General features: G+C 38.9%; 1 protein-coding gene across 6 annotated transcripts in view; it reads left to right on the top strand.

The window, feature by feature from the left end:
* The window catches only part of GRIN3A (glutamate ionotropic receptor NMDA type subunit 3A), a 150,572-nt gene that overhangs the window by 25,576 nt on the left and 98,578 nt on the right, over window positions 1–26,418 (top strand). For all 6 annotated transcript variants that reach the window (XM_027616517.2, XM_027616515.2, XM_027616513.2 and 3 more), the window contains one exon: window positions 19,626–20,230. In XM_027616517.2, coding sequence (XP_027472318.1) covers window positions 19,626–20,230 — 605 coding nt within the window. The remainder of the gene's footprint in view (window positions 1–19,625; window positions 20,231–26,418) is intronic.

A 26,418-nucleotide genomic window follows, 5' to 3' on the forward strand; every position in this document is an offset into this window, starting at 1 on the left:
GGTATGGAGATAGCAAATCCTGGAAGCAGTTACCTTCCCCAAGCTGAGGAAACAATAGGAAGAGGCTGCAAATATTAACACTTAGAAGCTTAGAGGAAGAGCTTGTGAAGCTGAATCTCAGGTATTTGAGAAAAGTAGTGCTGTTCAGCTGCTGATGGTGGCTTTGAGCTCTGAGGAGGGATCCTAAGGGGCTCAGATCCAGACCCTAAACTGGCTGCTTGGTGTTGGTATCTTTGAGTTGTAGGATAAAGTGGTTCTGCAAGTGTTACAAAGGCTGCCTTAGATTTAATGCTGCCCTGGGAAGGAACCGCTGAAGGGATGCAAACGCATTGCTGGGGTGATGCTTAAAGGAACCGGAAGCAGACATAAAACCCACCGGAAGTGAAGAGAGGACAGGAAGAAGCAAGTCCGTGCTCTTCCTCCAGCCTTGCAGTCTCCGTCTAGTTGCCTTTATTGGCAGAGCTTACGAGGGTCCTCCTGGCAAAGCAGAAATGTGATGTGTCCTAGAGTACTAGCTGGCACTAGAGTACTAGCTCTTGTATCCCAAAGCAGAGAAGGGAAACGTGGCTTTAGAGCCCAGAGACAATAGCCATATCCGCACAGTGAGTCACTCAAAGTATCAAAGAAATCATTGCACCATTACCATGTGCTAGGCATCATGCATTTTCATATTTCTTAATAAATCTTCTCAGGTTAATATTTTTTACCCACATATTATTGGTGAGGAGATTAGGAAGTACTTGGTTAAGGTCACTTATTTAAGAACCTCACTTGCTCAAGGTCACTCAACTACAAAAAGGTGTAGCTAGGAGTCAGGTTCACTCTTTGTAGCACCAAAGTCTCTACGCAGCTCTGCCTTCTATCGTGTATGGCATTGATGCTATGATTTCTTCTAACTCTGAGATGTGTTTGTGAGTAATTAATGTCTCTTTGCTCAACATTGTTGATTTTGTTTTATTCTCAATAAAATTATTATTTCACAACATTTAACTTATTATGTTAGGCATGTGTGCCTAACTGCTGAGAGCTGTGGAGACTGGGCAATTTTCCAATTCATCTGAACTAAACAGATAGTTGAATCAGACAATATGAAGTTTAGGAAAATATACTGATGTAAATTATTTGCTTTGGCCATGTACTTTGTCTTTCAGATTGCCTGGAACAATGCCTGGTTGCCAATTGACTTTATGCCTTGTAATGTCACTGTAATTGTTTGGCAAAATTCCTCCCTTGGGTACCTCATCATCAGAGGTTGACTGTCCTCAATATCTACTCCATTAGAAAAGCATCTTGGATAAACTGACTATACATTTTTGCCATAAATAGAAATCTCTAGGTTATAATATGGATCTATGGAACAGGGTAGAAATTGGAAAGAATTAACCTATTACAGATCTCTAACTAGTAGAGATCCCTCTTTAGATAATAAATTACTGCTCTTGAGAATAGACATAGGACATCAGTCACCTTCAAACATTAATATAACATTATATAACATTAATATAACATTAATATTCAAATATTAATATAACATTAATATGACATATCCACTAATGTCTGCAAAAGATTACTAATATTTGCACACACTTTGGCATTCTCCATGTAACAATAAGTGAATGTTTATCTTAATTTGTATTTCTGTTTGAGACTCACTCAGAGGAATAAGAATTCTCTGATAGATAATTTGGTTGGAATACAAAACCACTATTATCTGTTATTCAAGATTTTTTGATAGTTGAGATTTAGATCCTTAAATATGTTAGCTCCCTAGTTTCTACTCACCCACCCCTACCCTGCCCACACTCCCAGTTATCATTTACCTATAAATACTTCTCCGGTCTTTAAAGACTGGATGATACTGCCAATACTTGATCAAATCTCTTGATAGCTCTTCTTCTGGCCTCCCGAATTACTGGGATTCACTCAGAATTCTCTAAAACAAAGGATTGCCATGAAAAACAATTCAGAGGAATAATAGTAAAAAAGGTTGTATATAGAATAAGTTTAAGTTTGGGATATCCAAATAACACTTTTTGAAAAGCCCTTTCTTTACACCATCATAATGATAGAGTATAGAAATACCATTCCTTTATTTTCTAACAGACTCTATCCTAACTGAAAGAGGAATAAGTCCAGTGTGAATTTAGGAATGAGTGTCTCATTCCCTTTAGATCTTGGGTACAGGGCATGGGACTCTTTTGGTATCTGTATAATAAAGCAATCACTCTCATTTGATGAGGATTTTACAATTTACAAAGTAATTTCCATTCACATACGCTACGTACACATAACAACCTCCAACACTCTAGGAGGAAGGTGTTACTTCCCCAAAATACAAATGAAGTTATAAACTGAGCCTCATGTAGACTGTTTTACCAAGCAAGTATTAAAATGAAATTTGTTGATTTTAAGTCCAGTGCTCTGTCCTCTAAATCACTGTGGATTCAGAGGTTCTGCTTCTGAGAGCTTAGTAGCGAATGTATGAGCTGCTGTGACACCAGCTTCAAAATCCAAAGGTCCTGACTCCTCTCTTGAGACTTTAATCACCAGGCTCTGCTGCCTCAACAAAAACGGATATTCCACCAAAGGTCCCATAAGCAGAAAGTTGTACTCTATTTCAATAAATGATATATTCTTCAAAACTGCCTGTAGATTACCCCTTTGGCATCTTAAAACATTATTTATTATCCTCTGAAGCTGCTGAGATGGATAAATAATCTTATTTCTTTCTGGAAAAGATTGTTTGAATTTTCTGAGACCTATTTGACCTTAAGTACATATTAACATTTTTATCATTAGTTTCCCTTATTCACATCCAACTTCTAGAAATTTTAAGCAACCCCTCATCTCAGGAAAAGTCAGCTTCAAAAGAGAAAAAAAAAAATACTTAAAGAATTGCAGTACAGGTTCTGGCTGGGAAAATCGGAACATGCAGTTAAAAGAGAAGGTCCATTGCCAATGGTCATTGGAGCATTTTGGAATTGCCTGTGTGTTATGGTCATTTTGAATCTTTTTCAAAGGTTTATGAAAACATTCACAACAGTTACAGTTTTAGTCTTGAACTTTCTACTATTATATGGGATTCATAAAATATGTCCTATGACATATTCATGTGTTGGGGATTTACTGCAAAATTTTATGTGAGAGTCTGCAGTGTTACTTTGAGGACTTTTAATAAACATCTGGGAGACATTAGTGTAGACCTTATAATTTTGGACCTGGATGCTCAGTCATTTGGTATAAAAATGTCAGGCTAGCCATAGAAATGCATAAGACAAATCATTATCCCATTATTTCTGAAGATTTATGCCTTAAGCAGATGATAAATTTAATTCTGGATCTCTAAATCAAAATGACTCATTCATTATTAATTATAATTATATAAATGAAACCCTATCATGGTAGGTATCATGTAGGTAATTCCTAGGCCATATTAATATCCATGACGCTGAGCTCACTGGGGGGGTGCTAACCCACAGTACCTCATCGCTTCTTCCATACAGAGCATTCTATTCCCACACTGTGGTTTAGCAATACTATCACATAGTTCCCCAGTGTCTGTGGAGCAAAACACGCTTTAATTGGTTCTATCTGTAAAGGCATCACAAAAACCACATGGTCTTGTTTGAAAAGATATTTAAAAGACACGTGATGCCAGTCTCCCCCACCATTGGACAGCCCATTGCCCATAATAAATAATGTTAAATCTCTGAAAATCATAAAATTAGCAATTCAAGTCTTCAAATGTGATTGCATTAGTCACTTAGTGATCTATTGACTACTCTTAGCACTTAATCACTGACAGGGCCTCAGGGCCCTTTAGAATGTAAAATATTTTACCCTCCTTAGCTAACTCATTTTACACTTTTCATCCATATAGTAGATTTGTTCCCATTCCCTTTTTATCTAAATCTACTACATATTCAGTACCTCTAAGCACCACCCCCACCCCAATATTTGCATTGATGAACTCCCTCTTTTCTTCACCTGATATTCAGCAAGATACAACTGGTTAACATTAAGGAAAGTCTTGCCAAAGAACTATCGAAAGAGAAGTGAGCCACTTCTGACTTCATGCTCCCTTCCACTCTCCTCCTGTGCAGAAACATTATATGTGGAGGATAGCAGAACATTACCCTTGCCTGGAGGTACCTAGCATTCCAAGAGGGAAAAGTTCACTGGCTACTAATCCCAAATCCTTAGGATAGATTGTCTGCCAGAGTTAAGAATGAAAACAATTGCACTGATACTATCTTAAAACTGTAGGCATATTATGCAGTGTTCAAAATGTTTCTGTTAGTACAGGGAACAATTGTAAAAATCTAAAACAAAACAAAACAAAAAAACTGCTTACTTAACCTAGAGAGAAAAGTGTGTTAATAATGAGTCTATGTTTAAAATAATATGAACCCCATCTATATCCTTATCTTATATCTGCGGAGCTGCCAATCTGGAATATTTTAAGACACATATGAAGAAGGCGTCACAAGGGCAACCAAAAGGGAGGCCTCTCTGCTGTGCCAAAGATATGCAGGATCAAACAAGAAACTAGCCATAAATAAGAGCAGTCAAGTGGGTGTATATGGGATTTGAATTGAATGCTATAGTTTTACCTTATTAGATATAAATAATTATTGGTGATAATAAATTAAGCTAGCCAGTGTGTCCCCGGTTCAGTTCATTAACTATTACCGTGGACAGAGAAGTAGAGATTTCTGCTGATGTAGCTACAACCCTGGGGCCTGTTATGGACTATTGTGCATGATGCTACACTCCGTAAGACAAAATATACTGTTGGGAAATTTTGCTCTGCATTTTTAACATACTATTTCCACAGTTGACATTTCAACATCATGATTGTTTGCTCTCCTGGGAGATACTGGCATCTTTTGCAAATTTCACTGGTTGTTGAATAATTGCTGTTGGGATGTTTCTTGCTTCTCATTTGCTGATTTAGTCTTACCACCTCATTACAAGTCTGTGATTTCTTTCCTGAAATCTGTAAGTTTCATCTGCAAGTGGAAAAAAAAAAAAGGGCGATCAATCCTCTCGGACTTGAGAGACTATAAAATTTGGTCATTTGGCGACACATTCATTCTCGTTCTTTCTCTTGGTCTCCCTTGTGTGCACCGTTCTACATTTTTAGATAAGTGCTGGGGTGAAGAATGAAATCTGTGTCCAAAGAACAAATTGAAGCTTCCTGGTCTATCTGGGAATTAAATGAGCTGTTGCTTAAAAAGAACCTATGATGACCTCCTCTGGCAGCATATTCTAGTGTTCTGCCACATGGACAGTGAGGAGTGTTTTCCTAATGACCTGCATTAAAAGGAGAGGCTCTACTTCCCTGAAATGATTTACTATATAATGTGTCATGAATTAAATGCAACAATGTCAGTCCTTCCAGCTCCCTGATTACATAGTCCAATTATATTGTTCTTAAATAATTTCTCTCCAGACTACAGCTTTATCTACAAATGGCGAGAATGGGTCAGGAAAAAATCATAGTTAATATTGTTTACTTCTTAGGGTTATTACTGAAGGCATCACATTCATCCTGAGATAGACCATGGCCACCCAGGGAGTTTTTATGTGCATCTGACCCATTTTCATTTGTTCTGACTTTGCATTATGTTAATCAACAGCAGAGATTGATTATTTTGCAGGAAGTGGAAAGGTCAGAAGGATGAATTAGCTACCAAATTGTCGATGAGGAGCCTCTGTATTCCTTTGAAAAGAAGGTTCTAGTAGTAGTAGGTAGGGCAGAACTAAGTTGGAGGGAATGAAATATAAATTAATTAAATCCTTCCCATCTGAATTTTAACACCTTTTCTGTAAGAAAATCTTACCTGATTCCCCAGACTAGGTCACTCTGGAATATACTCTCTATACCTTTTACTTCAGGTTCATGGAACTTACCGTTATAATGACAAATTTACTTGGAATGAATTTCGCCTCTCATTTTTTTTTAACAAGTCTCACCAGGCAGTGAAATGTAGTGTTTAAAAAGATGGCTTCTAGAGACTCATTTTGAATCCTATCTTGGCTTCTTACTAGTTGTGTGACCTCAGTTTTCTCCTCTGTAAAATGGGCACATTAGTAGTTCCTACATCATAGAATTATTGTAAGGATTGAATGAATTAATAGTTGTAAAACACTTAGAACACCACCTGACACGCAGTGAAAATTCATCCAATAAGTGTTACCTATTATTATTCTATATTAATGTTCTATTTTATTAATGTCTGCCTCCCCCCTCAAATTCTAAGGTCTGTGAAGAGAGAGGGCAAGTCTGTTTTGTTCATTCCCATTACATTCCCAATGTATGTTACAGTGCCTGACATATACTAGCAATTCAACAAATGTTTTCTGTATAAAAAAATATCTAAAATATAGTGCCTAGAAAATGAGATACTCTGGAAGTGAATATGACCTCAGACACCAAAGGATTAAATTTTGCCTCTCTAAGCATTCCATTAAGGTATCAAATGAATGAGCCCTATTCTATCAGAAAATACTGTATGAGAATATTTTAGGAAACATGATTTGATCCACAGTTATCCAATTTTGCAGTAAAGAGCCATGCCATAATGAGTTTTTTCAAATACTATCTAAAATGTATCATCTTTTGGGGTGCCAGGGTTGCTCATTCGGTTAAGTGCCTGCCTTCGGCTCAGTTCATGATCCCAGGGTCCTGGGATCGAGCCCCACATCTCATCGGGCTCCCTGCTCAGCGGGGAGCCTGCTTCTCCCTCTCTCTCTGCCTGCCGCTCTGCCTACTTGTGTTCTCTCGCTCTGTCAGATAAATAAATAAAATCTTAAAAAAAAAAAAGTATCATCTTTTTAGGACAATAGCAAAGCAGCATGCTGTTCGAATACAATGATAATTGTTTCTAATGCTCAGTAAATATAGTCACTTGGCATTACTATGTTCCTTTTAAAGAAAGCCCTTTGTCTTGTGTTTTTACACGCGAGAGAAAACTAGAGAAACGGCCACAAAGGAGGTAAATGTTGAGAATAAGAAATTTAGAGACCAAGATAGAATCAAGAGAGAGACAGGGATGGAGGTGGAAGTGGGGGCAAAGGGAGGACCAGACAGGCTTGGATGGAGACAGAGGTAGCAAAGAAAGATTTCTGTAGGTCAAGCATCCCAAACTAATTCCACGGGGACAGTTTCTGGGATATGTCTTATCAGTCAAAAAACGAGCTTTTGGAAGTTTTTAGAGGAAAGGTAAGTTTTATATGTCATAGAGAGATATCTTGAGTCATTGTCAGTCAACCAACAAATGCCATTAAACAGTATTCTAGGCCCGGAGGATGTAGTGTCTGGGCGCTCCAAAAGCTTTCAGCTTCATAGAGAGTGTTGAACAGATCCATCAACAAATAAGTAAGTTCATTTCCATCACTGACCAGTGCCCAAGAACATGACGTTGTGTTCCATGAAGGTGATGGATTTAATGGTGGGTGGTTCATGGGGAGGCAGCTAATGTTAAATAGAAAGCCCAGAAATAAACTGAATGGGAAGAAATCAGGGAGACAAACCATGAGAGACTCTGGATTCTGGGGGAAACAAACTGAGGATTACAGAAGGGAGGGGGGTGAGGGGATGGGGTAACCAGCTGATGGGCATTAAGGAGGACACATGTTGTGATGAGCACTGGGTGTTATATGCAGCGAATGAATCGTTGAACACTACATCAGAAACTAATGATGTACTATATGTTGGCTAACTGAACACTAAAAAAAAAAAAAAGAGCCCAGAAATTTGAGCTAAGACCTGAATGTTGAGAAGGAATCAGCCATCTGGGGGAAGTGTGCTCACTTTGCATAAAAAAGGAACAGCAAGAATTGTGCTGAAAGTTGGTTGTCCAAGTTGCCCCCTCCCCCCTCCTCCACGCCATGTATAGCTGTGCCTCTGAATTCAAGTAAACAGAAGCCTGATTACTTGCTTTTTTATGCTAAATGCGAAGATATTTCCAGTTGTGCATAGTAATAATAGGTTATTTTTAAGTTTAAAAATCCTAATAAAACTTCTATCTTCCTTTATCTGTCCTCTTCTTTCTCTTAACATATTCTTCTTTATTTACTGTCATTTCTATGTACTTTGTTAGAATACCTTTCTCGGTTGGTCCCTGGGATTCCAAAGTCATTTCTCTGGGGCTGTTATGGTACTTCACTTGAAATAACAGATGAGCAACTGAACGGTCGCCTCAACGTTGATACCTCTGTATATTCAGTTATGTTTTAGATGCATCAGTGTTGGACATTTAAACAAAGTCAACTATGAATAATTTATAAAGCACAATAAATATTTCCCTGCAACCATCTTTAGTGTAAAGAAAATGAGTGACACACTAAGTTTGCACATGTCATGATTCACTTGTATTTCTAAACAGTGCCTCGGGCACCTATGCCGTGGAGCAATTCTGTCAATCTTCTCAGCATTCGGGTGCCACTTTCCTGATTGACATCAGAGAATATTTGTGTCATCTGGAAGGAGAAGATTTTATGGGAAAGCAGATAATAATTACTTTTGCCTCTAGAGAGAAACCCTATTAGTTAAATAGGAAGGAAAATGACTCATCAAAAATAGGCCCACATCTCAGCTGAAAGTCAGGCTTCTCTGTCTAAATCTAAACTACACATCACCATTTGTTCATTCAAGCAACGAATCTTTGCCGTGAGTCTCTTCTGGGTACTGTTATTCAGGATTTTACTATAAAAGACAATATATCTAGCCCCCAAATGATCAGGGAAGGAGAGAGATGAGGAAAGGAGGAATGCCTCTGTCATGTTGTAAGCGGCTGGGGAATGTGCAGAGTGCGGAAGAGCAGCAGATAAAAGGGAGGAAGTAACGCAGCTCGAGGGTGAGGCGAGTCGGCCATGTTTAACTGAAGGAAAGCTGCCTGGAAGTTTGTGAGGCCAAAAGAGCGGTGAAGAGTGTTCCTGGCGGAGGAAGTGAACTACCCACGAATGTGGAGGTGACACAGCCGGAGCCCTTGGGGAGGTCCAAGTTTGGGGGGATGGCTTCCAAGATAAAAGGAAACTGATACATTTAGGCAGTTGGATAAAGAGGACAAGATGACACCACTGCTGTGCTTCCGGGGGGATCAGCGTGAGGGAGAGAATATGTAGAACGTCACTGACTGCTCTGACGGACCCTGCGTGATCTGGAAAGGGAGGCAGGAGACAGGACCCCGGGGTTCTCCAGGACCAGCCCGGACACAGAAAGGGGAGAGAATCATCAACATTGTGAATTTAGCATTTTGAGTGCCGTTCTATATTACAAAGACAGAGTTATCAATTCCCCCCCCCCCTTTTTTTTTTTCCTGGAAATAATAAAGACCTCTCAGGGTCCCTGTTCTCTTTTTGGGTCTGTGCTCCATGACTGACTTAGAAAACTTAGTGATGGTCTTTGGAGGTTCTTCCCGTTTGAAAGCCTGAAAGCTTTTGGCAGGAGTTTCGAAGAAAATAATGCCAACAGAGGCTAAAAAATGTTAACAGAATGACTGTATAAGGACAGGAAATAATTCCAGAAAGACATAATTCCAAGGCTGACGCAGTACATCAGATGGAAACCCAGAAAACTCATTGTATTTGATTTGATTCTTTTTAGCACTGAATATATTAGTAATTAATTTTTCTGTGTTCTCAGAATATGATGTGATTATATATGTTTGTCACAGTGGGGAAGAAAAATTATTGAATTCATAAATAAATGCACTCTTTCTACCTCTCTTATAAAGGGCGGTTATTTGTGGCTTAAGGACTACAGAGAGATTAGAGTGTGCAAGTTTGGGCTCAGCCTGAATCTTTCCTTTAAAATTCAGGAGATAAAATTCAACACAAGCAGATATTCATAAATATTAAAATGCAGTCATATTCATTAAAGATCATAAGGAAGACAGGGCACCTCAAAAAAATTAGTAACCTTCCTAATTTGAGAAATGCTTTTAAATCATTCTTACCCTTTAATTCATGGCATTCCTTAAACGGTACAGGAATTTGTGTTAGGTGAACCTTAAGGTGAACTTCCAAACCAAATGATAAAATCATAAGTACACTAATTGGCTTTTGGTAGATCATTTAAACTTAATTGTTCTGCCCTATCTGGTTATTACTGGGCTTGAATGGATACAGGCATGATTTGACAAGTGAGTTCACAGCAGGGCCAGATGCAGTCCAAATCTTAAATTTGATAACTAGCCAACTAGGTCTTTTTTCATTTCATAATCAGTGACAATGCTCATACTGACCCTCCTGGAAGAACATAGACCCATTCGTTCAGGATTCATTGTCCTAGACCTGAGGTCGCCACAACTGCTTAAAGAGCCGCTGAGTTTGATCACTAATTCATGAGAAAGTATTGCCTCTGTGACTAGAGACTTTAAGAACTAAATTCAACATTTCCAGTGCCCTCTTACTCTGAACCAGGATTTGAAAGGTACAAAGAATTAATTATGCTAATGTGTTCCTGGTAATGCAAGTGAAATAAAATGTCATTGCAGCAAAGCTTAATCATAATTAGTGGATCACAAGTTTTGAAATAAGGTGCTAAAATGGAAATTTACTGAGATACTGTTTAATGGCATGCTAATACTCTTTATGGTGTTAAACTGGTCAATGTCAGGTAGCAGGCAATGAATATAAGTATATACAAATTTTTTTAATTTCCAAATGAAATAAGAAGCTGTTATGCAATTAAACTGATTTTACAATTGTGAAATTAATCTAGGGCGCTAAACCAGCATATATGAAAGCCATATTACATCACAATTAGTTGAACCATGGTTTAAATGTACAAAACCTGTACTTGTATCAGTAAAAAAAAATGGCTTAAGGAATTGAGAAAAAAAGCTTATGTCAACTGTGGTGTCAGTCCTAGAGGGTATTCAAAAATAGAAATAATCAGCATTTAGCTGAGTTTTCATTCTCACTGTAATAAAGCAAATTAGCATGTGACATAAGCCATCTCTTAATAATAGTTTCAAGCTGCGTTGACATAAAGTAATCAAATTTCCATAGGAAATTTAACTTGCATGCTAGACAGTTTAATTATCTGGTGCACATTTCAATAGTTCCCATTATAAGAAAATATGCCAGTTTGTCACCGAGAGTGTCTATAACAATAGTTTGAACGCTTCGATAAATTTTAATTATCTTATAAATCATCTGCCTGCTGATACATACAAATTGTACATTCATTCAGATATTACTTAATTTGACCAAAACCTGGGTGGTGAAATAGTAACTAAAATCACTCTTAAACTAACAACTTTATTCCAGAAGTTCTTAAAATATAAAAATAATCTTATCTTTTTGTAATATGAACATTAAAAAGTTGGCATAGAATTTGACAATTAAATCTAACTTTAATATCCGACTCCAGAAATGCCTCCTTTACCTCTCTGTAGGTTATTGATCCTGCCACCCCCTACTGTCCAGAAAATAGATATGCAAACGGATCGTGTCATCTGTTTTGTTTTGTTTTTTTAAGATTTTATTTATTTATTCATGAGAGACAGAGAGAGAGAGAGAGAGGGGGGCAGAGGGAGAAGCAGACTCCCAAGGAGCAGGGAGCCCGATGCGGGACTCGATCCCAGGACCCTGGGATCATGACCTGAGCCGAAGGCAGACGCTTAACCATCTGAGCCACCCAGGCACCCCTGTCATCTGTTTTTATAATGCTCCGCAAAGTGTTTGTAAAGCACCTTCACAGGCATAACATCATGTGATCCCCTCGCCCTGAAGTAGTTGGTTGACTATTAGTAATTATTCTCTCGTCACAGTTGAAGAAATGGAAACCACAATCCCCAGAACAGTCCTGATCTCAAAACCAGTCCACAGCCTCCTCAGTACTGCTAAAGCTGATCCATTTTGCTTATAGGATGGTCTTGATGTATGTTACTCTTATTTTAGACAAAATTGTGAAATGAGAGTTAGGCTCTTTTTTTGAGGTCAAAGTATCTTAAAAGGGGCTTCAAGAAGTTGGTGAAGGTGGGCACACTGACACAATGAAAAGGGATGGGAGACAGCCTGACACCATGGCAGGAAAGAGAGAAAATACACTTTCTAAAGAGGCTCAAGAGTTCCAGCATCGCCATAAGCTCAACTCCCCTCGGTTCAGTCAATGTCGAACGCCTGCTGGCCCCATGGCCCTGCAGTCGGTACAAAGACTACTGCAGACATCAAAATGCTGTGAGTCATCGAGGAAGGATCAACTGTGTCAGCCCAAGGAAGTGTACTAGTTTTTTTCACAACACTGATAATGATAATGATAATAATAATGAGGAGGAGGCTGATATTTACCAAATATTTACTACATATCAGGCATGTGACATAGCCTCCCTAATCATCATATTCTCCCTCCATCTAGCCTCCTCTTCCCCTCGCATTCATCCGTGGTCCCTTGACCTCCACCTATAGATTTGGTCCTGCCCCAGTGTCCAGGGCTTGTCCAAAATGTGAACAAGAATGCTGTGATGATATTTGCCTCTTAATCTAAAACCGAAAAACCAAATCACCATTCCTTTTAGTCTGGCTTAGACTTTGGGCCCTGTTTCTTGTCACTGGTCTCCTGCTTTATTTCTAAACTATCAATTTGTGTCCTGGGGTGGTGATGATAGTACCCTATAGACTTTAAAGTCCATGAAAGAAAAGACAGTATCAGTCTTAATCACTACTGTAGTCTGAATAGTCAGCATCCATTGACTGGCACAAAATAGGTGCTCAAAATACGTATTCAACTGTTTGTTAAATAAACCAAGTGGACCACCAGTCTAGCCCTTACACTTAGATTCTCTTGGTTTTAACGCTCCTAATGTCAGCAGCAGCAGCATTGCTATGAACTACCACTTACTATTTACTGTGTGCTGATGCTTTAATGTATTATGTTATTTAATCCTCACAAACCTTGCAAGGTAGGTAGTAACATTTTCATTGCACAGAAAAGGGAAGTGAAGCTCCATGAGGCTAAATGATTTTTACAAAGTCTGTTACACACAACTGGTAAAAGAACCACAGTTCAAACAGAGATCTGAGTTACTCCACATAGAGCCGCTGTGTTCTCCTCTGGACTCTCCTGGGAATTGCCGTGGCCTTCTGAAACCCAGACCAAGGTTTTGGATCTTCTTGCTTGCTGATAGTCTTTCCTGATGTCAGATGCCTCCCTGTCCTTGGCTCACCCTTTCCTGTGTTGGGACATTTTGCCTGAGCTGACTGCTCTCCTAAGCACCATACGACTACATATCTTCGGTAGCCACATCCTTTTGATCGAAGCCCTCCATTCCCCAAGTATACTGGTAACAGTTTGAAGCACCAGAAGTTGCCCCCCTGGGTAGGGTATATCTTACCAGGGCTCAGAGAGTGAGTGGCAGCCAGAGACTTTAAAGATTATAAAAGGTCAGGTGACAGAAACAAAATATAACCACCTAGATACAAAAGGCAGAAATGGGGTGGAATATGGATGAACAAATTGGGTATCAATAATTAAATGGAAATCGAATGAGAAAAAAAATGTGTGATCAAAAGCCGAGTGCAGATAACTTGAGTAATCACCACAAACCAACCTGCTATGCCCCTGACTTCCTTTTTTGGAAATCAGCCTGGAATGAAGAAGGATTAAGTTGGTTCAAAGGGTATATAGCATGCATGCTTCCAGTGTTTCTTCTGCCTGGAGACATGCATTGCTCTGTCCATTGCCCGGCATGTCATAGGCTTTCAACACTTTTTGTTGGATGAATAAATCAGCCAGTTGTTTTTGAAGACAATGTTATGCATGCCAGCATTTCCTCCTAAGACCAGGTCAGTCTAACCAGTTTCCTCTCTATTCCAGGAGGTGAATTCTAGTCTTCCCCATACTGCTGCAGTGAAATAGACTGCACCCAGCCTGACTGGCAATATTATGCCCACTGCACCAGGCATCCATATTCCTGCCTTCTGAAGCATTCATTGTGTTCTACTACTTTGTTATGTTATTGTCTTATATATCACTCAAAAATCCTGAGGGATATGTCCTAAGATCTTTGCTGATACCCTCATACATTATGGTAGAATGCCATTACAGATTATAGTTTCCAACCACGAAATTCAGTAGAATCTAAACGAAAAATTTAAGTGAGCCTTCCCAAACTTTCTTCTTCTACCAAACACAAAAACAGATGTCATTAATTAGACAGCTGACTTTCTTTGTTCAACTGCTGTTAATGAAGAAATACAAGTCTTGTCATTTCACAAGGGTTGCTGCAAATGGAAGGACGAGTGAAGAAAACTGCTGGGAAGCCATGTGCCTGCTGGGTGGCAGATTCAACGCCTCCCTGGCTCCCAGGTGCCAGCCACAGAGGCACGTCATTCTAACCCATGCCGTGACACATCTTTTTTTTTTTTTTAAGATTTTATTTATTTATTTGACAGAGAGACACACAGCGGGAGAGGGAACACAAGCAGGGGGAGTGGGAGAGGGAGAAGCAGGCTTCCCGCTGAGCGGGGAGCCTGGTGCGGGGCTCGATCCCAGGACCCTGGGATCATGAGCTGAGCCGAAGGCAGACGCTTAAGGACTGAGCCACCCAGGTGCCCCTGCCATGACACATCTTAAAAGTGACTGGATTCCAGGATTACTTGCAAATAATCGGAACTGCCAATACTGTCTATAAATGTCGAGGCTCTACCTCACAAGTGCTTATCAAGGGAAAGGAGCAGGATAGAGTACTAGCCAAAAGCACAGGCTTTCAAGTCCTACAAAGCTGGGATTTGGATCCAGGCTCTTATTTCTTAGTAGCTGCACAACCTTGGAAAAATTACTCTTTCTGAGCCTCATTTTTGCGTTTATTTAAAACTAATCATTGTCGTCACCTCATGAGGCCATTGTAAGGATAAAATAAGACAATATGCATAAAGCACCAGGGCTATTGGTAGATACTAGCTCTTCATTTGTATTATTATTATTAGATTACAATTTCTGGGCATGGACTATGCCTTCTGTTTACCTGAATCCCTAATGCAATGGTAAAAAAAAAAAAAAAAAAAACGGTTCATTTATTTAAAAGCCTGGGCTTCTAAAGGAATAAGCTTTAATTTTCAGAAAAATAAAAGTCTTGTGTATAATATAGGTCAAATGAGGTGTGAGATAATGAAAAACCACAAACCTCCCACAGCCTCCTTGGCTGAGGAGAAGTGATAGCAGGGAGAACACCAGTTCTGAGCCCCTTGAACACTTCCAGTAATCAGCAGACTCATGAAAGGAAGGGAATTTCATCTCTGTTAAAAGTAGTGGAAATATTATGCTCATTTGAGCTTTCTGAGCTTTGGCCTAGAAGGCAAAACTAAATGGTTTGCTTGCCCAGGAAAGGCTGAGAGAATTCCATTTTTTTCTTCACTCTCAAAGCAAACCTGGCTTCGTTACCTCTTTTCTTCTGTCAGGGAACGTCTCAAAGCATCTGGCAAGCTCTTGACTGCAGCCAATCCTGTTTCTGAAACTTTTCTCTGATCCAGAAAATAGCTGAATCTCTGCTCTCGGGAAGAACAAAGATTGATGGATTTCCAGCAGTTGGCGCCAAAAATTCCTTAACTTGTAAAGTGACACTAGAACCAGTACCAAAGAAAGAAGGGGCTTGGGGGCTTTTTTTCTTTGGGGGGGAGGCAGATACTCTGCACTGAACACAGTGTCTCCCAAATAAATAGCCTCCCCCAGCCTGAGACAGAGTTGGTGTTTTCCTGCTAGGGATTGGTGTAATTGGTATTAGTAAAAGGTGCGTATTGCAGGGACTATTGTGTGAAAATAGCCGAAAAGGAACAATAACAAAGAAAAAAAATACATTGCAGTCACTTTAAAAGCACTTCCAACACAGTGACTTAACTCTAGGCAAATTGTAATAGCTACCACTTCCTAGGCCTTCCCTGTGCACCAGGGAGATGGGGAATTTATGACTCAGAGACACTAAGTGACTTGAAGAAGGCCGCTCGGCTTATAAATAATGGAGCCAGAATTTAAGAGATTACCAGGATTACTGTCCCCAGAAAAGGAGAGACAAGCTCAGGTGACTGAAGAAGACTGTGGCCGAGCCCCAGATTTTGATAGAAGTTTTATTTACTATTAGGCTTGAATGTTAGTGTTACAAGTTTTCATATCTGTGTGTGTGTGTGTGTGTGTGTGTGTGTGTGTGTGTGTGTGTGCACCTCTGCTTTTATTATTATATGGTGAGAAACTGGAAGATGTTGCATCTGAGGCTACTAGATAAATACATCACTAGATGCTTCCAAACTATTATTTAATAAATATTTGCTTGAAGAATGGTGTTAAAGGATAAGTCTGTTAAAGGATTAACTTCAGCAACTGGAATTTCTTAATAGAATTGTCTGTGGGGACGAGTGTGATTATACAGATTAATAATTATCCATGGCGGGGGAGGGAAGGTTGTCCTTCATTTTACTACCATGTCACTCTCATGCCAAATGCAGTTGTTTCTGCCTGGTGCTAAATGCTCAATATGATTAGCTAATTTCACTTCTCTATTTAGCAAGAGAAGAATATTTTCATTTCTGCTTCCATTAAAGTTTGCTCCTTACATACCTATTTAATGAATCCCTCTGAAGGAAGTTTATGGAGGAGACTTTGTTCCAACTACGGGCAAAATATTGGGTCTTGAAGCTCTGCTGGAATTGGTCGTCTTCTCAGTCTTTCAGTGCAGAGATTTTTATCATAGCCTAGGACTTGAGGTGAGCAAAAGAAAACTGCGTTTGACAAATACTATCTCTGATTAATTAAGAATCGTATGATAAGAGATGGCTGAGTTATGGTCTTTATCCTAAGGAAGCTTCCAGTCTAGTGTGGGAGATAAACACTTAATTGAATAGCTACAGTCTGGTGTGAAGAGTTCTGTATTAGAGGGATGAGCAAAATGAGACCATGACACAGACATGAGATGATTAATTCTGCTTGGTCAGGAGTCAGAGGAACAATCAAATTGACAAAAACCCAATTCACCATTACAGGAAATCAACAGGGCAAAAATATTGTGAGAAAAAAAGATCAACAGTTAATGTCAACTATACTTCAATTTTTATTTTTAAAATAAAAAAAATTTAAAGTTTAACAACAGCAGAAATGGTGGTAAATGTTACATGAACTAGTTTCTGGAAATCTGCGTGGAAGAGCTGAGCTTTGAAGAATAAATATGAATACAGGCAAAAGCATCCTGGAGATGTTGAGAGATCAACATACCCCATTTGTATAGGTGTGAAAATGCTCACTCTGATACAAGAAAAATAAATTGTCCACCATGACTCATCTTGGTCTGCATGTTTGGAGTGTTGGAGGTGAAGTTAAAGACTAGAAATGGCCTCCTAAGCCATACTATTGATTCTGAAATTTGTTCTATGGGTGACTCAGAGGTTATGGTGCAGAAGAATGGTATGGTCATATTTATGTTTTAGAAAGAAAGCTGGCAACAGAATAGGGAGCTGAGGCCAAGAAGATAGTTGGGAATAATTTGTTCCTGCCAGCTAAATGTAGAACTTGCCCTCCATTCCTTTTTGCTTCTGGAAGAGGGTTAAAGCAGAGGAGGAAATAGGAAGGAAGAAAAGCTAAAAGAGGACAAGAAGAACATTCTGGAGGAATTTATATTGATTAATAGTAGGTGTGAAGAAGGGAAGCTTCCATTCCTCTCACCTCAAGATTTTGTATGGTGGCATCTCAAGCCTGGAAACCAGGAACTACCTACTGGATGCTATCTCCTGGTTTCTAACACCCCTCCCTTTTTTGCCTCTCACATCTGAGCATGTCATTAAATTTTAATGAAAAAAGAAAAGAAAACTTTTCTCACGTCCTTCCTGCCATGACCAACACTGGCTTCCAGTTTAACTACTTAGCACCCAATCAAGGTGCTGAAGGGCTTATTTTCCCTCTCCCTGTTGAATGCTGCCCACAGATGATTCTCCAGAAGTTCTGCTTTTATCATTACAAACCCCGCTCAAAAGCTTAATTTGAAGGACAAAAGTTAAAGTCTTAGAATAAATTTTAAAGCTCCATCCTAGCTACCAGCATGATTGCTCTCATTTACTGCCTTTGGCCATGGTCTTTCTCCCATAAATCCCTTCTGAATCTTCACCTCTTAGTCTGCTCATATTAAAATTCTTTTGGTGTTTCATAGAATTAAAAGTTCAGCTCAAATCTTCTTTCTCGTTACACATTTTTAGGTGGGTAAGGGGAGGCCACACTTACCTTTTGTTCAGCGCTTGAAACTTTATTGAGAAAACCTTCCTCATTTCTCTACATATAGTGTTTGCCTGAATGTTTAGAAGTTCTCAAAAATAGTCCTATAGTCTAATAGCTTCCAGTGGGAACATGTTTAGTTCGATTCAGTCAATATTTATTGTGCACCTAGTCTGTGGAAGGTATTGTGCTAAACATTCTCAGGATGTCAATGTTAAGGGATAAGTAAGTCAAATGTCTGCTCTCAGGAAGAACAGTTAACAAATTTATTCATTGAAGAACTATTTCCACTTCACCTGGATGATTAGTGATTTGTGACTTTTCAAATAAGAAAAGATAATAAGAAAAATACTCTTCCTTCATTGATTTGGTGAATCCGATAAGTAGATGAAATTGTGATGGAAATTCCATAAATGTGTTTAAATGGCACACATTTCACATTTCACAGCAAAAATCCCCTGTCAGTAGACACAAATGCAATCAAGCCTTCACTACTAAACTATACACTTTATCCTAAGGTATATATTGCTAATTATAACAGAGGTCTTCATTCATTCGGGCTGTTATAACAAAATACCACAGGCTGTGTGGCTTGTAAACAACAGAAATTGATTTCTCACAGTTCTAGAGGTTGGAAGTCAGAGATCAGGGTGCCAGTATAATCAAGGAAGAGCCCCCTACTGGGTCACAGCCTGCCAACTTCTCACTATGTACTCACACAGTAGTGGGGGCTGGGGAGCTCTCTCAAGCCTCTTGGGCATTAATCTTATTCATGAGGATTCTGCCCTTATGACTTTGTCACTTCCCAAAGGCCCCACCTCCTCCTACCATCACACTGAGCGTTAGGATTTCAACATGAATTTGGGGGGAACACAAACATTCAGACTGTAGCGCCATTATATTAAAAATGCCTTCCTCAGAGGCTAAAAGTTTAGGAAACCGGTGTATCCATTTTCCACACCATCCTTATATAAGTGCCTGCACCATTTTAGACTTCTCTGCTATTTGTTTTAAAGGAAAGCAAACATAATTCCTTTTCATTATTTCACCTGAGAGGAGAATTTAACAAGTGAGTTAATAACAGCCATAGTTAGAAATGGAATACATGAAGGAGACAAGCTATAAGGAAGTAGACAAGCCTGATAAAAATTTAAGACCAGTTGCATCAGCCCTGACATTTACACCAAAAACCATTTGCCCTCTGGTACTCTTAGCAAGGAAAATCAGTTGTAAGGATTCAGCAATTCCATTAGATAGGAAACATAGTTTTCCAGATGATGGGAATTTTATCCCAGAGGTATTTGAATATCGCAGGGAAAAATAAAGGATTAAGTAAGCCTCATAAGAAAGCAAACATACCCTATGTTACCATCTTTGGCCAATGCTTTCTAATTCTTCTTTTTCGTATCTTTAAATACAGAATCCCCTTCACCTACAACTGAGTTTAGAAAATTCATTAAGTTCTGATGCTGATGTCACTGTCTCAATCCTGACCATGAACAACTGGTACAATTTTAGCTTGTTGCTGTGCCAAGAAGACTGGAACATCACTGACTTCCTCCTCCTTATCCAGAAAAATTCCAAGTTCCACCTTGGCTCTATCATCAACATCACCACCAACCTCTCCTCCACCGAGGACCTCTTGAGCTTCCTGCAGGTCCAGCTTGAGAGTATTAAGAACAGTACGCCCACCATGGTGATGTTTGGCTGTGACATGGAAAGTATCCGGCGGATTTTTGAAATTACCACCCAGTTTGGAGTAACCCCCTCTGAGCTTCGTTGGGTGCTGGGGGATTCCCAGAACGTCGAGGAACTAAGGACAGAAGGTTTGCCCCTCGGGCTCATTGCTCATGGAAAAACAACGCAGTCTGTCTTTGAGTACTATGTACAAGATGCCATGGAACTGGTTGCGAGAGCTGTAGCCACGGCCACCATGCTCCAGCCAGAACTCGCGCTTATCCCCAGCACGATGAACTGCATGGAGGCAGAAGCCGCAAATCTCACTTCAGGACAATATTTATCAAGGTAGGACACAAGGCCTTGTCTTACATCCCCACTCCCAGGGTTTGGACAGGAAGCAGAATTTCCCTCTCTCTCTCTCCCCTTTGCAGAAATCTTGACTTTGAGTAACTTTCAACTCTAATAATAGTATTTCTGAGAGGCTTCTGGTTACACAGGCGAGTACTTCCTGATCTGTCATCTGGAATTTGATCTACAGATTTGGAAGTGCATGGTGTATCGTAGGGAACACAGAGTCCTGCTTTTAAGGCCTGGCTTAGCCCCTTACTAGCTAGTTGTTCTTGGCAAATTGTTTAAAAACTCTGACCGTCAGTTTTCTAATTAATAAACTAGGATCACATTGAATAGTTTGATAGACGATATTTAAGATACCATGAAATTATATATGAAAAGTACCTAACACCGTGCTCAGCTCATAGTAGATACACAACAAATGTTTCTGTCCCTGCCCACTCTTTTATCAACAGACTTAGACAAATCTCTCGAAATCTATACAGAGAAAAAAATTAGTTGAGCAGGAAATGAATTTTTCTCTCTCTTCCCAGGCTGTGATGCTTAAAGCAGTGTAGAGTTGTAATTAAAGACATAGACCCTGGAGCCAGACTCTCTTGAGCTTGAATTTTAGCTCTGCCACTTACTGCTTGTGTGACTTGGTCAAGTTACTTAACTTCTCTGAGCCTTAGTTTCCTGTGCCTTATATCCATTTTTGTAAAATCGACATAACAATAGATCCTACTATCCATGGGGTCCTTGTAATACATAGGTGATAAGAGAGCTAGTTAGCTCGCTAGCTAGCTGGCTAGATGATCGATAGGTAATAGATAGCTGGACAGAACTAAGCGTTCTACAAGAGTTCTGTTGCCAAAACATGGAGTTATATGTGTGTGTGTATATAATATATATATATATATATATGTGTGTATATACATAATTAGGTACCTCTAATTAGGTACCTTTTTATTTAGGCACCTTTCTTCTCCAGTTTCTCAGTCTGGTTCAAAAGCTAGAATGAAAAAGCCCATTTAATTTAAAGAATAACCCATAATATGGAAGTAGTTTTCATGATCCCTGGGAAAAAGAGACTATCCTTATTTTATTTTATAGGGGCCTGGTTTTTTTTTTCATGAAAAGGACCACCTGTGATCAGAGAGACCAAATCAGAGAAATTTTTGCTCTTTTAGAGGTGAAGGCTTAGCTCCAGACTGGTCCCATTTTTAAAGTTTATTTACTTATTTTTAGTAAATTCTAAACCCAACTCGGGGCTCAAACTCACAACCCTGAGGTCAAGAGTCACATGCTCTTCTAACTGAGCAGGCAGCCCTCTTGAAGCAAGGACATCTTACTATACTGAGAAACAAAAGACAACCTCACAGTGTCTTGCCTTTTAGAAAGACTATTTGATGACTATTTGAGGAAATGTCAGGTGGTCATAAGCATTTTACACTTAATCTTACGTATATGGACTGAGCACCTACTATGTGGAAGGCGACACGCTAAATGCCATATATTGGCAGTTTAATCACAGCCTGTACAGTCCCTAAAGGGTGTTGTTAACACAATAAAATAATTCAAAATTCATTAATTAGAAAACTACCGATGATAAAATTAGATATTCTGTCATCATCTGAACTTTCCGTTTTCCCCATATTGTATTTGAATTTCCACAAGATTAAAGTATTTGCATATTTTATTTTACAGTTGCTATCAAGATTTAATCTACTGTTTTTGAACTAGCACATAATTGAGGCTCAGGATTTTATCTGGGATAAGAAAATTCTTCATAACAAAAATATAAGCAAAACTTTGATGTGTAATTTTGAATAGTCATTATTTTGGAAGGACAATCATAAACAGCAGACTGGAAAAACCCCTTATGAAAGCTACATTAAGTTATTTAGCATCTTTCTTCCTCATATAAAATGGAGAACACAAGAAAAATGATTCTGTTTGGATCCTAAAAATGTTTAGAAAATACAGGGAGAAATATTTGTTGACTTGGGTTGTATATGCCCTAGGGGTTCATTTTATCAAGATCAAACGGATCTTTCTGCTCCTCAAGGTTTAATTTATATTAAAGTTATGTGCCTCCTTTCACAAGGATCCCATGGTACTTTGTACATGAAATTATATGATGATATTTAGCCCATTCCATCATCACTATTTGTCTATGTGTCTGACTTCTGAGCTAAAGTATAAATTTTATTAAGTAGAGACACTATTATTCAGCCTAGTTTAATGCCAAGCACATAGCAGCCACTTAATAGACATTTATTGAAATAGAAGGAAGGAAAGGAAATTTTATATTATATTTACATACTCTATTATCTGTGGCCATAGAAGAAAAATAGGTGGTTGGTAGATAAATACAATTTTGTCTAAATTAAAAACATAGTCTTTTTTTACTTTGGTACTTAGTGTCTTTCTTCTTTTCCTTTTTTTTTTTTTTTTTTTTTTTTTTTGGTGTTTTATGTCTGTGGATAACCTTTGCCCCTGTGGCTGTTTCCAAATGTTTATTCCACAAAGTTTGAAAGTTTAAAAGAAGAGTGTAAGGTTTGGAGCCCAGCAGCAATTCACAATGTATAAGGGTCAGTGACAATGTTTTCATCTTTATAGATGTGTTTGAGAGTGAACTCTCAAGAACTTCAGGAAATATGCCTAGGACTTCTTAGGCTCCCTGAGGAATATGGTCAAAGAGAAAGTTTCAAAGTGTTCAGGAAAGATTCAAGAGAAGTGGGCTAAACCCTGGAAGGAGTCTTTATAATGAATAACTGAAAAGCTGCCCTAAGCCATAAAACATCTGTGGAATTTCCACCAGTCTTATTTATTTTTGTTGAATACAGTCTTTTAGGAAGTTCGTTATTCTCAGTCCACAAGTCACATCTGCATACAGTAATTTTCTTAATTGTCCCTAAATTTTGTGAGGCTGACCCCACTCCTTCACTGTGTAATGAAAGTCATGAGGATAATGAGCCATGAATAGCGGGTGTCAGTTATGCAAGCTTTCGTTTCTCACACAGTCATTTTCAGTTTGGCCTGAGAGAATTGTTAACATTTTAAAATGTTAATGAAATCGCCAAAAACATGGATTTTTCAGCATAGGCTTTAGACTTGAAAAATGATTTCTCATGACAGACTACATAGATGCAATTATAGGTATAAGGGATTTTATTCTTCCAGGGTCCCCACTCGCCAGAGCTAATGTCCATCATAAGTACATGTAGACAAAACCACTTGGAGGCTAAGTTCGTACTGTGATCTTTAACAATTTATTTGCAGGTTGTTTTATTAAATGTTAATTATTTGAAGCAATGATGTCTGGTATGTTATTCAGTAACATGAGTGTTTTTGTGCAGCCAATGACTATTTGTTGAACTAGGGTGAGGTAGACAGAATGAAGACATGCATCCTGCAATTTTCAAGCTGACAGCCTAGTGCCTGAGGTTGAAAAATAAGGAAATGATGATAAAACAAAAAGACACATGATTCTTAAAAATAGAGATATGTTCATATAGACAGAGGAGAAAATAATTAACTCTTCTCAGAGACTGAGGAAGAAAGACTGGAATTGAATCTTGCTAAACGAGTCATTTTCTGGTTTGGAGCAAATTCACAGTCATAGGAAATGGCAAGACCCTAAGGAGAAATTTGGTACAGTTGGAGCATACATTGCATATGAAGAGGATTTGACATGATTCTGGAAAAGTAGTTAATTTGACAGCATGCCACACAGGGCTTTTATGCCAAGCTAAGAAGTATGCATTTTATATGCATACTGGATGTCACTTGAATGGCAGAACATTAGCCGTGACATATTTATAAAGTTATAATCCTGTAACGAATTAACCAGATAAAGTAATACAGCGTAAAAACCTTGAAAGTAATTTTTAATTTACATAATTTAATTTATGATAGAAAATTTACATTTTTAAATGTATGATGGAAAAATTGTTTTTACATCTCAAAATTAGTTTTAGCCTTGCCTGCATTGTCTCCGTTATTGCATTATAAATGCCAGATTCTGGCGAAAGTAAGTGGAAGTTTGACCTACCGTTTCTAGGGTTAAGATTTGTCCATGCTTACTTTAGGCCCTGGATGCTCATGAATCTATTGTTCCTAGAAAAAGAGCTCCCTAGGGTTAGTCATAGCATGGTTGAAGACTGTTACCCTTTCTTTAAGGATTCCAAGAGTCTAACCACTTACGGACCCTCATTCTCTTGGCCTAAGAAGTCCCTTACCCTTTAGCTTACTAATTAGAGTCCTGATAGTTATCCTAGCTTCTCAACAGGCCATAGAATCTTGCCTTTATTCTTTTTTTTTTAATTTTTTTATTGTTATGTTAATCACCATATATTACATAATTTGTTTTGGTGTAGTGTTCCATGATTCATTGTTTATTCATAACACCCAGTGCTCCATGCAGAATGTGCCCTCTTTAATACCCATCACCAGGCTAACCCATCCCCCTACCCTCTTCCCCTCTAGAAACCTCAGTTTGTTTTTCAGAGTCCATCATCTCTCCTGGTTCGTCTCCCCCTCTGACTTACTCCCCTTCATTCTTCCTCTCCTGCTATCTTCTTCTTTTTCTTTTTTCTTAAAATATGTTGCGTTATTTGTTTCAGATCTGTGATTCAACAGTCTTACACAATTCACAGCGCTCACCGTAGCACATATCTTCCCCAATGTCTATCACCCAGCCACCCCCTCCCTCCCACCCCCGACCACTCCAGCAACCCTCAGTTTGTTCCTGAGATTAAGAATTCCTCATATCAGTGAGGTCATATGATACATGTCTTTCTCTGATTGACTTATTTCACTCAGCATAACACCCTCCAGTTCCATCCACGTCGTTGCAAATGTCTTGCCTTTATTCTTTGAACAGCTTCTGCAGGTGAGTTCTGTATCAAGTAGGCAGTGATCAGTTCACTTATTCATTCAAAACCATTTGTTAAAGCTTACTAATATTAGGTGAGGCCTTTGGCTAATGCTGGAGACACAAAGAGTAGAAAACAGGGGCCCTGCTCTCAGGAAGCTTACAACCCCCTTCTTCTGTTCTCTCGCTAAGAGAAGATATGCTCCTCTAATTATCCGTATCTTTTCATCCACTCTCTTTACCTAGCTGTTTATCATTCTTCACTGGGACAACACCTGTTCTACCATTATTGTCTGGCATTAGCTGTCATTATTAGGCCCCCTCCTCATTTGTCCTTGAAGAATGGTCCAGCATGCTAGAGACCCTTTCTCCTCCAAGCTATGTTCATCTTCATGCTTGCATGGTCAAGCAATATCAAGATTCACTGGCCTTTCATTCATAGTAAATGTTGCTTTATTTGCTGATTCTGCACATATTGTTTACACCCTACTATGTGCCAGGTATTGTGAGGCACTAGGAAACTTCAGAAAAGAAGACCAAAACAAATATCCATTCAAAAATCCCAAGATATAAATTGATGGGCCCCATTTTATTCCTGGACATTAAAAGAGTTCCAGAAGAACTTGAGGCTGCATGATATAATTCTAATTTTGGATGTTCTTGCCCACCTTTACAATAATTTGCTGGCACTGTGACCATAGCAAAGTTATTTAATCTTTGGAAACTTTAATTTCCTTAACTGTAAGTATTCCCACCTTGAAAACTCTTAAGTGGTGTATGCCTAGGGTCATACAGCTAGTACTTTATAGGGGAAGATTTAAGCCAGTTTATCTAAATCCAAATTCCCAATTCAGAATCAATATAAACCTTCCTTAATTGGGATCCCATTACTTTGCAATTCATATTCTTTCAGTCAAAACTATATAAAATCAGCAGGCATGATGACCTGTGTATAAGCGTTCTTGTCCTGAGGACCCTACTGAGTCAAACTAGTTAGCCTATAGGTTTCATCAGGTACTTAGAAGAGATACAGTTGCATTGAACATGGGAGCCAGGGGGTGGAGGCTGGTAACACCGATTCCTTGTATCCCCAAGGAGTACCCATTGCTGTGAGGTAACCTGGTGTGTCCCGCCGTTCCTCCTAAGTTAACACTCTCTGTTAGAGTGTCCAAGGTGTCAGTACTTCTAGAAAGCACATGCCTTGGGGTCGTGAATCTCAGGGACCAACACTTAAGGTCTGTTTCCAGATGTTTCCAGTAGGAACCCCTATCACTGGACTAACTTGACTGAAATCCTTTGAATTTGCCTCATTCTCTCACTTAAG

The sequence above is a fragment of the Zalophus californianus genome, chromosome 13 (assembly GCF_009762305.2).
Source record: "Zalophus californianus isolate mZalCal1 chromosome 13, mZalCal1.pri.v2, whole genome shotgun sequence".
Classification (NCBI taxonomy): domain Eukaryota; kingdom Metazoa; phylum Chordata; class Mammalia; order Carnivora; family Otariidae; genus Zalophus; species Zalophus californianus.